The sequence below is a fragment of the Monopterus albus genome, unplaced genomic scaffold (genome assembly GCF_001952655.1).
Source record: "Monopterus albus unplaced genomic scaffold, M_albus_1.0 scaffold168.1, whole genome shotgun sequence".
Taxonomy (NCBI): Eukaryota; Metazoa; Chordata; class Actinopteri; order Synbranchiformes; family Synbranchidae; genus Monopterus; species Monopterus albus.
In genome coordinates this window covers 655,105-670,722 of record NW_018128048.1, presented here as the reverse complement: position 1 = coordinate 670,722, position 15,618 = coordinate 655,105, and the positions used below count along the sequence as shown (strand labels likewise).

General features: G+C 43.0%; 1 protein-coding gene across 1 annotated transcript in view; it reads right to left on the bottom strand.

Moving 5' to 3' along the window:
* The window catches only part of elp4 (elongator acetyltransferase complex subunit 4), a 55,572-nt gene that overhangs the window by 34,477 nt on the left and 5,477 nt on the right, over positions 1 to 15,618 (bottom strand). Inside the window, 6 exon segments of the mRNA XM_020615662.1 lie at positions 180 to 288; positions 4,018 to 4,206; positions 6,119 to 6,203; positions 8,800 to 8,936; positions 10,357 to 10,491; positions 12,209 to 12,330. Coding sequence (XP_020471318.1) covers positions 180 to 288; positions 4,018 to 4,206; positions 6,119 to 6,203; positions 8,800 to 8,936; positions 10,357 to 10,491; positions 12,209 to 12,330 — 777 coding nt within the window.

Sequence of the window (15,618 nt, the reverse complement as noted above, 5' to 3'; positions counted from 1 at the left end):
CGAGGAGCACGTCTGATTGAGCAGCAGCACACTAACGCACACTGACAGCCTGGCCTGCAAGGGGGCTGCCCTGTCTCCATCCACAGCCCAGACCCAGCCTAAATGCACTGCCTGTATGCCTGTATATATGTATTTGATAGAAAAGAGAGAGAAAGATAAGCAAGTGTGTGTGTTCTTACCATGGTAATCTTTGTAGAGTGGGTTGGTCTCTCTCTCAGAGCCTTTGAATGATTCCAGGGCTATGGCATTGTCACATAGCCTGGTTATACTGCCCATTAGAGCTTTGTCCTGTAGAATGAAGGAGAGAGGGAGAGCGAGAGAAACATGAGTAGGTAATTAAAAGCCTCCTGACGGGCCATCAGTGTTGCAATTAAATTAGGTCAACATTTCCTGTAGCCAGGTCATTCCTGCCCATGGCGTAGGTGAGAGTGCTGTGGTATAGAGGTGAAAGAGCACTGACAGAAGTTAGACCAGTGATGCCAAGACAGACAAATGGACATACACTTTACATCAGTCGTTCTTCTACAAAAGAGGCATGGGATATGTCAGCGAGCAACACAGTGAAATTATTTTATTTCATCTAACAACAGTTTTTACAAAAAGGTTCACCATTGGTGCACAGTCTCACAGCCACACACAGCAGGGGAGGCCAGAGGAGAAGTGGGAGAAAGCACAGGCGGCCTGATGAGGAGAGCACCCCCTACTGGTTAACTCAGCGACTTGACAATAAAGAGGACAAATCAGGGGTGAATACAGTAGGTAAAAAAATGAAGGAGAAATATACAAAAGGGTGGAGGCAGAGGGTTAAAGGGAGTGGAGGAGAGGGAGACACTGGGATGTAGGGATACAGCGTATCTTGCATTATTAATCTCTTTGCCTCTTGAATCATTCACATCCTTCTCTCAGTGCTGGCTGCCTCCGCCTAATGCAGTTTTCATGCCTTCATGTCTTTTCCCCCACTCTTTCTTCTTCCTTTTCATTTTTGTCCTACTTTTAAAGTATGCGTATCCCACCAGTCAGTACAACACCACTTAGAGGGTATCTCAGGTCAGTCACACGTAGCATATGAAGTAAGTGTTTGGATACAAATTATTCCATTAATGATATAGTATTGCCAATAGTGTCTGTGAGTGAAATGGCCAACTACAACTTTCTGTGCAAGCCTGGCTAGTACTTACATACTTACTTACAGTAAATACAAAGAAGGCTCTTTGAGAAAGAGTCAAAAGTCACAATAATCCTAAGTGTCCAAAAAGAGAGGTTCAGTACTGTCGAAGTAGGGCAGAGTGATGTCAGTAAGATATACTCCTCACTTCCTTGAGATTAAAGAGGTGATTAAAAACAGTTATCTCAACTGTATTTCTTTTTTAAATGTATTTATAATTGATAACGGGCTCAAACAAAAATAATTTCAGTTTTTCAGTGAAAGTCTGTGATGGCCCAGTCAGCTCAGATTCCATCAGTGTAAATCCCCTGAACACTCTGAGCCTCAGCTGACGACCACTACCTGACAGGTCCAAGGGAGGACAGCGTTCACCTCACCCTGCAGTATCTTACCCAAACCAGGTCATTCATGAGGTGACCGGGCTTGCCAGGTTATTGATGAACTCAGTTTTGATCACAGTTGCTTGGCTCAGTGGGGTTTGTTTGGCTTATTCTTTGCTTTTTTTTGTCAGTGTGTGTCACTGTGTATGCATGTGGTCAAAGGTTAGAGACAGACAGAGCACTCTACAAGTAAACAATCTACCCAATGTGACCTAACATTTAATACATTGTTTGGAGGGGACAGGTATAAATTTCCTGTTGCCCTATTGTCTTTGGATAGTAGAGCATACACATAAGAAAATAAATGCACATCCCTTCAAAGGCTAAAAATGGAAGCAAGTGTTTTTCCAGGAAATACCATTTCACCTGGGAACACAGAGACACAGGTTCACCATCAAATACATGAAAAGGAGAGGATTATAAGTGGTTTCAAAGGTAACAAACTACAATTAATGTGTATGTCCTGTAGATGGTATGTGTACATAAAGTGATAGGATACAATCAGGTTTAAGGCACAATTGTCTTACAAATACAACATGTGAAAGAGACATACCTTAATCAGTCACAAGAAATTACTATAAATGAAAGTTTTACCTCTACTAAAAAAAAAACAGCAGTTCAAGATTAAAATTTTAATTTGAATGAATAAAAGTTCTATTGATCATTTTGAAGAAACCACCTCTTGTTTCCCCACCACGACAGGCTGAAAAATACTGTCCAAACACAGTCAAAATATTTGCATAGGTCAGGACACTACTTAGTCTGAGCAGCAGGCGAGGTGTAAATGGATGCATTTTAGGGAAGACCGTGTACTTCGTGTTTGAGTGCATGTTTACTTGTGACGGTGGGTGTGGTAGCAGGAGATACTATGATGGAGGACTAGGCTATGACAAGCCTAATTAATGTTTCAGATGGACTGTGGCACTGGGCTGTGTGAGGAGGCTTTCAGTGAGTTGCTCAGCTTCCCAAGATGCTCAATTATGGATAGAGAGTCCAGCGTGGTCTCGGCCAGCTAGCCCACTGCTACTAATCTAGACAGTCTTCCAAAGGCCGCACTCCGTGTACCTGCTGTAAGCACAGGCACTGGCAGAAAGCAGCTCTGGCTAACATGTCAGTTCTTCCTAACACTGCTGACATTAACTTCAAGTGAGCAGCTTTCACATGTTGGCAACCTCAGTTAATCAATTAGAACATTTTCTTATGACATCAAGTGAAATTCACAGTGTTGAAGTAATCATTTCACAGATGCCCATTTTAACAGCCTCTCATTGCTGCCATGTTGGCTTAGTCATCCAACACCTGATTCAGTCCAAAATTTCCCCCTCTCCTCTTCTTCCCCCACTTATTCACTTCTCTCCCCGGGGTGGATAAGGGGGAGGGGGGCAGAATAAGGGTTAGGAGGCCAGGACAGAGAGGGACAGGGGGACCGCTCCCACCACAGCTGACATCTGCTAGTTAGTCACTTTACTTTTTTTGACTAGGCCAAGGCCACTGTGCACTAAGCATATAGGCCTGGAGCCAGAGCAGTGACAACACAGCTGTTCTGAAAGTTAAGCGTCGGCCTATATCTTCGTACAAAAGGATCACAAATAACGCAGCTTCCATGCACTTCCATAAGGACTATGAGGAAGCAGGGTGTCTGAAGTGTGAGATAGATAAACCGTTTTGGTAGGAAGTCTCAGATGGCTTTTCTGGTGAGCCTGCCTCTGTGGTCGAGTGTCTCTGGGAGGGCTGTGGTTTGCCATATGCCTCAGCAGATGACTCCACCTTCAAACTGAGAGGCCAGACTGGACACAGACACATGCACACAGACTTCTAGCCCACCCCCAACACAAATACACACACATACATCGCCAGAGACACACATGACTACAAGAAGGGCTATTTGTAGGAGAATAAAATGTATACAGAGGCACACACTCTGAGTATGTACAGCTTCAAGTAATTAAAGCCAAAAAACACATAGATTAAAGGCCTCTGAATGACCTATGCACTTGAATGACTCTGTTGAGAGAGTGTTGCATGGAGGAAGAGGCACCTCATGGGCTTGAGTCATACCAGGGTGACACTGGGTGAAGAGGAGGTCCCACTATAGAAGCCTTCAAGCTTTGTGCCCCATTAATGAATGAGACAAAGCAAGTACATGAGCCAGACAAGTGTCCATTATCAATAATATTATGTTAGTTCAAATTTAGCACTTTATTAATTCCTGAGGGGAATTTAAGGGTGGCATGTAGAAAACAGAGGGTCAAAGAAGAAGTCACAAACAAGAGGACAGAATTCTCTTGAGCTGTGATCTGTAACTTGTGCACTGTTTTGCAGTACCACACACCTATGAAACTACTCACCAAAATACTCTCCACTGTGTATCATTTATATCAGGCCAGCTAGTAGTCACTAATTAAATATGTTGTGGATGCTGATGCTCACAAACTGGGTCAAGTTGTTCTCAAGTGTCAAACGCTGTCCTACCTGGATGAGATGTGATGGCACAGTAACCACTGCAACCGACAGTGATGACCTCAGCAAAGCGCGCAGGCCGTAGAGAAAGGTAGTGAGTGCGTGTCGGTGTCTAGGGTTGTCATGGCAACTCAGGTCATCACTCCAAAGAGCTGAGCCAAGAGAGTGAAGCCCAATGCGCAAGATGTTCCGTGACTTTGACTATGAAACACAACAGGCAAAGAAGAAGGGGTCAGGAAGTCATACACATATGTTAGATTGTAATGAAGCACACAAACAGTACAGTTTAATACAGTATGATTAAATTCATGGTCACAGAGTGCTTATGAAGTTTAACAAACTACTTCTGAATTATTTCAGAAAGGTGATGCTGTCTTGAGTAGTATTTCCAAACTGTGGGAGAGAACGACTGGACAGTCTGCTCACCAGCACAGACGATCACAACACAATGCCCAAACGTGACTGGACACAACTGCCCAATCACAGAGGCCATCTGACACACGCACAATGGACCTGTCAGACAGGCTTCCAATATGGCCGCCACCCAGAAACCCCAGCACATTCTTGGCACCATAGCGATGTTCTGCAGCCAAGGGGGCCTGGGTAAGGGTGGAGTGCCTTCCCTTGAAACCCTCCCACTCCACTGCAAGAAATCAAGGGTAACCCACTCTCATGAAGACAGAAAAAGTGGCCAAACAGTGGTCAGATATATATCACTGAAACTGAAAATGGAGGAGCCTGTCCAAACTGTGAGAGGTTTTTAACCTTTAGTACAATTGCCTTTTATTTGGGGTGCCTTCAGGATGTCTCCCGATTACTGAGGTGAGAGCCAAGAGTGATTAACAAAGCTCTGGCCTAAAATCTGCTCACTTTTCCTTTTCTCCCCCAACCTCTCCTCTCCTTTATCCCTCCCTCTCTTTTATCTCGACCCTCCTGAAATCTCCTCTGCCCCAGTCCCCAGCACTTCCTCTCCAAACACTAAGCTTCGTTTGGATCTGGATAAGACTCACAGGGATCTAAGAAAAATAAACCCCATTGTTTCTGGGAGTTTTTCATAGTTGACTCATGGTTTCCCAAGGGAGAATTCTCACTAACAGTCATCCTTCTCTACGCCATTCAACACCACTGCTGCATCGCTATACCGTACCACATTTAAATATTATTGCTCTATGTGTGCCTCTCTCAGTTTCAGATATGCAATTTCTTTGTTTAGTAAGTATCGCATACAAAGGTCTTAGGGGCACACAATTAGAAATCTATTTCTGTGTGTGTAGCCCAGCAGGGAGAAACTGTCAAAACATGACTGTTGCTGGGGCAACATCAGGAGAAGAAGCCAAACTTAACTCATATACTTTACCCCTATAGAAAAATCAGGGAACTGTGCCAGTAGAGTCCAGCCAAGGACCAGAGGCCAACCATATAGACAACAGCCAGCCTGGGACCACAAACTAATCACCAGCCAGTTTCTGCTGCGACCTCCACCCCACTCATCTTAAAAGAATATATGAAATCTGCATCTCGTTAATGATCCATGATGGCAGTTCAACAAATAAATACACACAGTGACTATCACCCATACTGGGCATTCTTGTGTCTACAATGCCAGTGTCCCTGTGTGCTGGTCTGCATTCCTGGACTGTGCCAACAGTATGTCAGGCGGCCACACAGCTTTAATGATGTCAGCAGTTAATCTGGTGTGTGAGTGACAGCACTTGGGGAGGGAGGGAGGGTAAGGGGAACTGGAGGTAAATCCTGTGTGTGAGAGACCAGGGAGGGGCAGCTCCAGGTGACGAGCTGAGGGGTCACCAAATATAGGTGAATAAGGTGCAACCATACACACACTTAGATTGATGATTATTAAAAATATATGAAAGGTAGGACACACAGGTGAAGCTAACCCAAGCAGCTGAACAAGAGCTCCTGTTCAACTACTCTGTCTGTCTGTACCACAAATGCAAAAACTCAGCCTCAGAGAATGATTGCTGTCTGCTGAAAGGATCTGTTGGTGCTACACATTTCAAGAAGGTTGTAGTTGCAGAACATATGTAGCAAAAGTGTCTGGATTCAGGCTGACAGAAACAAATGCAAACAATAATTCTGTTCTGGTTCTTACCATAGGTGCTGCTACATCAAAGCCCTCCCTGTGTATGACCTCTTGAAGTGACTTCAACAATGTAGAGTAGGACTCCAGCATGGGACTGGAGAGAGGACAGGACAGAAAAAAAGAGTAGACACAGTGGAGGAAACAGCCAGAGAGAGAAAACAAAAAAGTTACTTCAGACATATAAACTCTAACTGAAGCCATTTTGATAAATCTGGGATCAGCTGATCATCACAGTAGCTTAATCATCTATGACTGCAGCATGTTTCTCCTGACTGTGCTTTTCTGGAGCCACTGAAGCAGACAGATGATCCATATCAAGAGATCCAATTAATTTATGTGGTTGATTAAATTACAACTTCACTGGTTCTCTGTCAGCTCCCTGAGGATCTGATTGTGCCGAGACAGACAGACAGATGAGACGTGCATATGCACAAACATACACACAACAAAGATGATAAGCGGGATGGGGGGTGGGGATTAATGGGCTGATATTGAAAACTAACAGGGAACAGCATTTTGGTGTTTAATCAGGGGTGAGATGTGCACCACTGACAAAGAACATACAGTTCTATCGGAGCAACATTTAGCAACAGTCAAGGGATGAATTACTGCTGAGCCAATAGGAATGTTAACCCCATCGTTTTAAACAGGACCCTCCACTTAAGAACGCCCCACCATTGTAATGACCACTCTGTAGCGAGTCACAGTGGGCTGCTGTGTCACTTGTCAATTCGACCTGCAGGCTACAAAAGCTGATGTATATATAGATTGGTCACACGCCAATAACCCTGCATAAAGAACAGCAATACACACTCGTGTTGATTACACTTGGGCCAAGTATATCCATGTACTCTATTTCAGTTATTCAGCCCAACAATGGTGCCTCCTGACCCCGCTGTGGCTAATGATAGAGCTGGATTGGTGAAAAAGGGACACCTACCCTCCTTGGCCTCTCTGCCCATGCCCCTGCTCTGAGGTAGGGGGCTGGGATGGTTTGACATGCAGTTGAGCAGGAGGTTGCCTCTGGTTGGCAGCCATTGTGTAGGACGGCATTGTGTTTTAGCTACCCCTACTGAGCACCCCTCATTCAGGTACCCAAAAGGTCTAGGTGCTTAGCTACAGGGGCTAGTACGTCGGTTAATTAGGATCATACACAGGGAAGCTTCTTTATCTCAGTGTTCCTCTTTCAGTGAGAGAAGAAAGGAGGAGAGAAGGGGGATGCTTGGTCTTAAACAACAGGATCTGTATCACCTAGAGAGCAATTTGTGCCAATTATGCCTTCAAGTGAAACGGAGCAATTTAACAGCTAGGGTATCAACATGGGGCTGTGGACACGTGCAAGGGGGAGTAGCCTGCTTAGGAGTTTGTGTGGTACATGTGCGTGTGCAATGTGCTGAGTGTGTATGTGCACATGTATGTATGTGTCTCAGCACTGGGGTGGGGCTGGGGGCACAATGGTGCAGTGCAGGTGTAGTTTCCTGCTGTCAAAATGTCTGTTAGATCTATACCCCATTCAGACGACCACAATGACAACTGTATCACCATGGTACTCTTACTGACAAAATTGTCGCACAACGCTGTTAGCATCAAGGCAGAAGATATTTTAATATTTTATTTGTTCCTTATTAATAAGCATGACTATGTTCTGAGGTGATATTTAGCACAACAGTGATGTCCACTTCATGGTCCATACTTGTGAATGAATATCCACAACATTTAATGTGTTTGCATGGGTGCTCTGTTTAACAGTCTCTGTTTGCTGAAATAAAGGAAAAGGGATTGTATAAAGCCTCCTGCACATCCTCTGTGCTCCAGATTGCTGTATTTACCCAGCGTGTGTGAGTGTGCCTTCGTGTGCCCTTGTGTGTTCAGCACCACTCTCTGAGTAAAGAGCCTGCATGACCTCTGAACCCTAAGTACACTCAACGCAGGAGAAATCAAACAGACGCTGAGCAAACAAGACCCTTATTTGAATAGACATACACAACCTTTCCAAGAGGCTGAAGGACTTCAACCAATGGCAAACTCTTCAGAATACAGGATGAACCAGGCTGATTATTTAAAGGGTAATTTGAAATTGACTTAAAATACTGAGCTATTCAGTATTTCATTTTTTTTAATGCTGTTTTATTGAAACTGGATATTTCAAGTAAAGTAAATATGCTTTCATGTGGGCATGCAAACAGTAAAATGAACATAATATTCTTATTTTTAAAAAATAATCTAGTGATTGTTTCTGTAAGCTAGAGGAAATAAATGCACACAGTTTTTCAGAGTTGAAATAATTCATGTCCAGCTATTTGGGAAAAAACAAAAACCTGTTTTTATCAAAGTAAATTCAATATCTTTGGCTTTCAGACCAATATATTAACTTGGGCTCGGTAGGTAGAGCCTCGCAGTTTATTTAATTCTTATAAATGGGTATCTTAAACAATCTAGAGTTTCTTCCTCTAATGCACATGCTGGTTTCACGGCTTATACAGTAAGTAATCTCAAATTATATTGCTCTGTCTGCACTGTTGTTTTTACCTGTATTCTGTGAACAATGCCATATTTGTGTGCCTATGTTCAGTGGATGATGTCATAATTGTGTAACTGTTTTGCGGATGATGTTGTGTTTGTATGCCTGTTCTGCGGATAATGTCTCATTGGTTTCCATGCATTCTGTGGATGATGTCTTATCATTTTACCTGTGTGTGGGTGATGACTGGGTAGGATGGTCTGGAAGGTAGAAGCAGTGGCACTTGGCCGCCTGGAGGATTTCCGGCTCCATTGTCTTGGAGACATCGTAGTAGTGACCAAACCGGGACGAGGATGCCAGGGCACTCTGAGGAGGTCAACAAATCAAACTCAGGTTAAAGCATATTAACACTGAAGACTTTTAATTAAAGATCATTGAAATTTGTTTGCAATCATCCCAGGTTGACACTGATACCACTGGCTTTAAATGTCTTACAACCAATGGTGTGCATTTGAGAATAAAGCAATTCATAAAGAAAAATAATCTTATTTGTCTTTCTAATATGTTAACTGAGTGTGCTTCACAGTACTAAGGTAAAGCAATTGCATTGTTTATGGGTCATTCCTCAATGTTCCTGCAGCAGCCAAGTTAAATAACCACTATGACAGTGATTATTTAACTTCTCCTAATCATTTCTTCACATAAATGTCCACTTCTGGCTGTGAAAGCAAACGTGTCGGGGACGCAGAGGAAGGCGGATGTTTTCCTGCAGCTGAAAGAGAGAATTTTAGCTCTTCTCTCTCAGTGAAACCAGGGATTCCATTGTTAAAGGGGCCCTTAATCTACTCCTAATCTGGATTAGGGCCCCCGGTGTGTCCCTCTCCCGGCAGGACGAGTGGGTCAGCAGGGCAGGGGGGTCAGGGGCTCATCTTCTCTTTGTGAGCTAGGCAACCTGCTTAGCGTTCCATCCCCGCCCTGACGGCCTCACCTTTGATCTGATGTCTTCATTGGGCGAGTGACACAGTAGGCTATGCCAGGAGAGGTGTGTGTAAGGGGAAAGTAAGCGTTGACTCTGGGGGTGAATTTGGGATGCAAATCCTCTGGCAGGGCTTACTAGTGGTTTGTAAAGACGATTTTACAGAGGAAGGGGGAGAGGTGAGGAAAGGACACACATATAAAGAAGTTTCTAGGGAGAGAGAAAGAGGGAGAGGATCCCCAGGGACACACTGTGTGCTGTTAATCCACATAGCGATATGGATTATAGACCGAAGGGGGGAAGACTGCAGAAAAGTAGATGGGGAGGGTCACCTCTCCTCAAAGCAGAAGAAAGAGCATAGGGCTGCCGACCCTAGCAGGGGGAAAGGCAGGGATTTGAGGGGAAGACAGAGGCGCAGGCCTGGGTCACAGGGTTGAGCGAGCAGACATGTCAATGCACAGGCTGTAGAGTACTCTTGTTTCCCAGGCTAAGCAGGGGTGCAGGCGTGTGTGTATGTGTGGGGACCAGTGAAAAGCCTACCTATAGCCAGCTAAGTGTGAGTAATCTGGTCCAGCTCTGAAAGGAGAGGCTGAGGCCTCATTCACTCAACAAAAGAGTTTAAAGGCTGACGGATTTTGTGGTGGAGACAACTGTCAAACCACTAAGATCAGAGAGTCAGTAAAAGACACATGTAGGACTTTTAATGAAAGTAGCATGATCACAATGTTGCCTATATTCTACTGTATATTCCAATTAAAATAAGATCCACTTATTATAATTAACAGATAACATAAATTTTCACGTGGTCACCTGTACTTTTGGAAGATTCTGATAGCGCCAGGCAATCTTCATGGAATCCAAACTGTCTGTGGGGTCGCAAGACAGCCTGGGCTGCTCCACTGGTTTATGGACAGCAACATCATCCAGGATGGGAGCTGGGAGTTCCTGTACAAAAACATTTAATAAACATAATATATTGAATTATGTTGACTGGTCAACAAAGGCCATTTAATTTTTCCTGCTGTTGTGTAATTTCAGAGAGGCATAACAGCAGAGTGCAACTTGACGTAGTACTGCAAGTCAGTGCAGCCTTGTCTCTCCCATTATGTGCACTTCACTGTAAGCTTTGTGATTTCCTACTACATATAAATGTCAATAAGCATGATTTTTTTCTCAATTGCGGTGAAGCGATTAAGAAAACGCCAGATAAAAGCAGGGAGATTGCTCATAGCAAATCATAATTCCTGGTCATGTATGAATTTAACAGGGTTTCTAATTGTGTTTTTCCAAGAATACATGTGCATAAGAAGGACTTTAAAGTACTGCTGTAGTAGCAGCTTGGCAGGATGAGTTATGAGTCTTTTAGCAAAAAACCGCCGTAAGAGAACCTGCTTTTTCACTGTCCATCCAGTAGAGAATTCCCATTGGTTTCCGACAAAACATCTGATTAGACTTGGTTCAAAATCATGGCAGTGGTGGTTGGGAAATCTGAGTGACTGGCTGATGCAAGTAAACGTGGGTTTTTAAGTAACCAAATCACTGCAGTGCATGTGAATGGATTTTCCAGTTTCCTGCCTTAACCTGATTTCGTCGAGTAAGCTGGTTTCTTGTGTGCATGTTAAAACAACCTTAGCATCTGAAGACCAGCATACTGTGAATTTAGCTGTGAAAACACAAAATTATGTGATATATCCCCACTGGGAGTTCCCCTCTCTTAATAAGCCTTTGATATGTAAAGAGAGGGTGAGGCTGTGACCCCTCCCACTATCAATCAGTGTGAGAGAGGCCCTCCTCCTGTATGCTGGGTGGCAGTCAGCTTCTGGGGCTATGGTCCTCTTCACAGAGTGATGCATCGGGAAACATTTCAACAATGCCAAAACCATGCCACCCTCGACCTCACAGATACCCCCACTGACCCCGACACATCTTGGAGAAATCTGTAAGCCTGTAATACCTGCTAAATCACTGCCTGACCAGCGCGTAGCATGATGAATATTGTACAGTGGGAACTGGGCAACAAAACACACTTGATAGTTATCACAAAAAAAAAAAAATCACAATAACAATGATAAACTGATAAACAATTTTTGATAAATGAACCTGTTTTGCATTTGGGTCAATCCCCATCTGGACAATCACCCTATTAGAGCACAGTAATAGGCTTCCATCATTGACACGTGCAATAGTCAAAATGTGTAGTATAACATGTTGATCTATTGTGCGATTTTTATTTAAAAGAACTGTTTTTTGCCTTCTTCAGGCATAAGTTTTATGGTAACTGCAGAGAGTAAAAGAAAAGACTGTTAAGAACTGCAAACCTTGTACTCACAAAACACAGTGTACATATCCTTGAGGCCAAACGTTGAATGCATTGTCTTCCTTCAATCAATATAAGAAAAATATTGTGATAACAATTTGTTATATTTCAAAGCCTTATGTTAAAAGGAGGCAGAATATGTCCAATGTTTTCTGATGACAAAAAGATAAACAAAAGTTTTTCAAAACTGTCTTTACAGTACAGCAGTTCTACAGGGACAATGTTAAAGCAGACAGATTGAGGCCATCTTAGCTTCTTTATAAATGGTTTGTCAAGACTTGTAGCTTAGAAATAAAAACAATATCATACTTTGCAGTACATCACATTTCCTTCCTAAGAGCATACCTTTAAGATGTCATGTGGGTTATGTTGAGCTGCAGCCACAAAAAGCTCATGGTGACACACCACTCCTTCTGCTAGGAAGTATTTTAAGATCATATGAGAGTAGCTATCATATCGGTCCTCCTCTAAAAAAAAGACATAAAAGACAAGAACAATTAAATTTGAGTGCAAGAAGAAAAGTCAAATAAACATAAGACACTGTCATTCAGATAGCTTTGACACATTTCCCATGAAAAAATGGATCAACCTCAAGTCTATCATTAGATGTCTCATTCTGACACCACAGGTCCAGCAGTTCACAACCACATCATTGTTGCTGACTGTAATTGATATAAGGACCATATTCTAGGTACCTTTTGTAGGTAGGGCACAGACAAATGTGTTACTGTGCGATCTGACTATCAGAGTGGAGATGACATCTTCATCTCTCTTGTTAGGGTCGTAACAGCACTCCTGTCCTCTTCCACCTATTGCATCCCCAACCAGCAGCAGAGGTGAGAGGGAGACACCTGTCTTAAGCATTCAACTGACCCCTCCCACATTAAGCAAAGGCAACCCAGCTGTCAGGAATACTGACAGAAGTAGGATGCAATGGTGCCTGTCCTGAAAAATGCTTCCTGACATCTGGTTCACTTGAATTTCTCAGCTTTCCGTGAAAATTCTAAAGGCAATGGCATCCCTTCATTATTACATCAAATCAGGAGTATTTATTATCAGAAAAGTAGGTTAAATGGCATACACAAGTTATATGAAAGTCTTTAAACTAGGGCTGTCAAAGTTAACGTGATAATAACGAGTTAACACAAATTCCTTTTAATGCCACTACTTTTTTAGATGCAAACACATTCTGTGATTATGACCCTCGGCCCGCCCCGTAGTTTGGGAAATCAGGAAGTGAGGCATCAGCAGAAATTAGTAGAAATGGATCAATAAAGGGTCTTTTGGATGGCAAGTTCAGCTTCAAAGCCCTGCCAGATGGTTCTCTCAACAAGATTAAAGTTATTTGCATTTACTGTCGATGTGAACTGAGTTACACCTGAGTATGTCGAGCCTCACATGCAACTTGTTGGCCAAGCACACAGCTGAGGCAGAGAGCCGTCCTCCCCCTCGCCAAAAACAGAGCACGCTGGATAGTTTGCAACAGAGATGCCTGGACAACTCTACAAGCAACAAACTTTCAACAGCAATAGCTAAATGGGTGGCTACAGCTTGCAGACCGACTGACATTGTGGAGGACGAGGGTCTGCTTGAAATAACTCCCACTGTATCTACAGCCACCGCTGTAACCAAGATACACAACTTGTATGAAGACAAGAAAGCTAAAGTGGAGGCAGCGCTGGGACAGACAAACACAGTCGCGCTCATGGAGACTACTGGACTTCTCTCGGTATACACAGTTACATCAGGGCCCCTTTAAGATACATAGAATAGATAACTCAGGAATTGAAACTTGTAACTAATTCTAACCATCAAACATGCTTTCCTAAAGGTTGCCTTTTTCACAAAGTGGCCACCTGGCTATTCCACACACCAAACCCACACACCCACACACACAAAAAAACCCTGCATCATCACCATGAAGCCCCCCCGAGCAGGAACACATAACTACCCAGCATGCCATTGCTGCTTCCTGTCACAATCACCATTTTGTAAAGATTTCATAGGCCCCTCCACACAATTACAAACAGTAGGCACAAGGACAAAGGCAGCAGTGACAGTTTAAGGTAATGGGCATACAGCTGACAGCTTGGGAATGACATCCTGATGTGTCATCCTCCAACATCCAGAGAATTCCCCCTCCCATGTTTCCAGTCTCTGTCCTCACCTACGGACTTAGGATGGCTCAGGACATTCCATGGCTCTTCAATTTGTTGTCGGTGGGGCTCCCTGTTCTCTTATTGATGGGTTTCTAGGTCAGCAGGCCTTTGTGGCTTTCAGCAGGCCCCACAAAGACTCCCAGATGGGCCCTCTCAAGATGGGGCCTATTGTGGCAGTGTTTCTATGGGAGCCTTACAAATGGAACCTCCAGGAGTCATTAGGCTGTTGAGGCGGGGGGTAAGGGGAAGGGGTGGGATGTGGCAGGGTAAAGGAGCAACAGGGGGTGGGGGACAGTCATATCTTTGAGGTAGATCAGTCATTCTGGGCAGTCATGGGATGATTTTTTTTTCATTTTTCATTTTTATGCTTCTTCTGACTAAGACTTGGTAAAGCGAGGAAACGTCCCTGCTTTATTTACTTTCACACAGGGAAGTGGGAGTTCTGAATCATATCTGCTAAAGCTGCAGGGGGAGGAGACTAAATATCTAGGTCAGAGCATTTCCCCCCATGTATGAGTCTTTTCTCTATGAATTATTATTATTTCTAGTGAGCCACTCAATCACTTTATGGCAGGTAAATAATCGCTTAAAAAAATTATGAATTTTGAAATAAATACTGCTACAAAGATGGTTTTAATAGATTAACTGCTACTTGGCAGCAATTGTCACGTGTCTATATACTGTATGTGTCTATCATATCTCTTTTGGAAAGGCTTTAAATTGTCTGTGCTTGTTGATCAAGGCATTTCAGGCATATGGCGTTACAATGTTTGAGAAAATTCACCTGGACACATCAAGAATGGCAGTAGTGTGATTTGTTTTTACCAATGTACTGTACCTGTCATTTGAGAACAAATGTCTCAGCCCCTTCCACAGTACTAGTACTACTGAGAGGTTCTGAGTAAAGTATGAATCACTTTTGTTTCTCTTTAAATTGAGATCAGTATATTCTCTCATTATTATTATTGTGTTTGTTGTTTTTATGCAGATGGAACTAACAATGTGATGATTACTGAAATGGGGCTATCACATTAACTTGGCACAACATGAAGGGCAAACTTCAGTTTTTTAAACAATTCACTTCCAACAGTCAATAATGACAGAGGTACATCAGATATACCTAACCTACAGTGCATATTTATATATATTATATATGAAACAACCTCACATTTTTGAAGCTGTGTTTTGTCCTCTGTGTTTGTTGTAAAATTTCTGTTAATTTCATCAACAAAACACCATATTCATCACATTGTAACTCCAGTTCGGCAGAGAAATATTTAGTTTGCTGGTGTAACATTTCTGCTGAACTACTTACCCTTGTCATACTACAAACCTTCTTCACTGCCGTTAAAACTGTGCTCAAAACCCATGAGTTTTTTTTCCCCCAAAGTGCACTTCAATGCTGTGAAACATTTAAACATGTAAAATATTCAGGTCAATTTTCATAATTATTGTGGACGCACTGAAAGAAAATACATTTGCTAGCTAATGGAATGAAACCATACATGGGAAGCTTTGTTCCTTCTTTTACAAAAACACATGAGATGAGAGATCTTCAGACAGCAGCCATACTGGGCTGATACAACCCCCCCCACC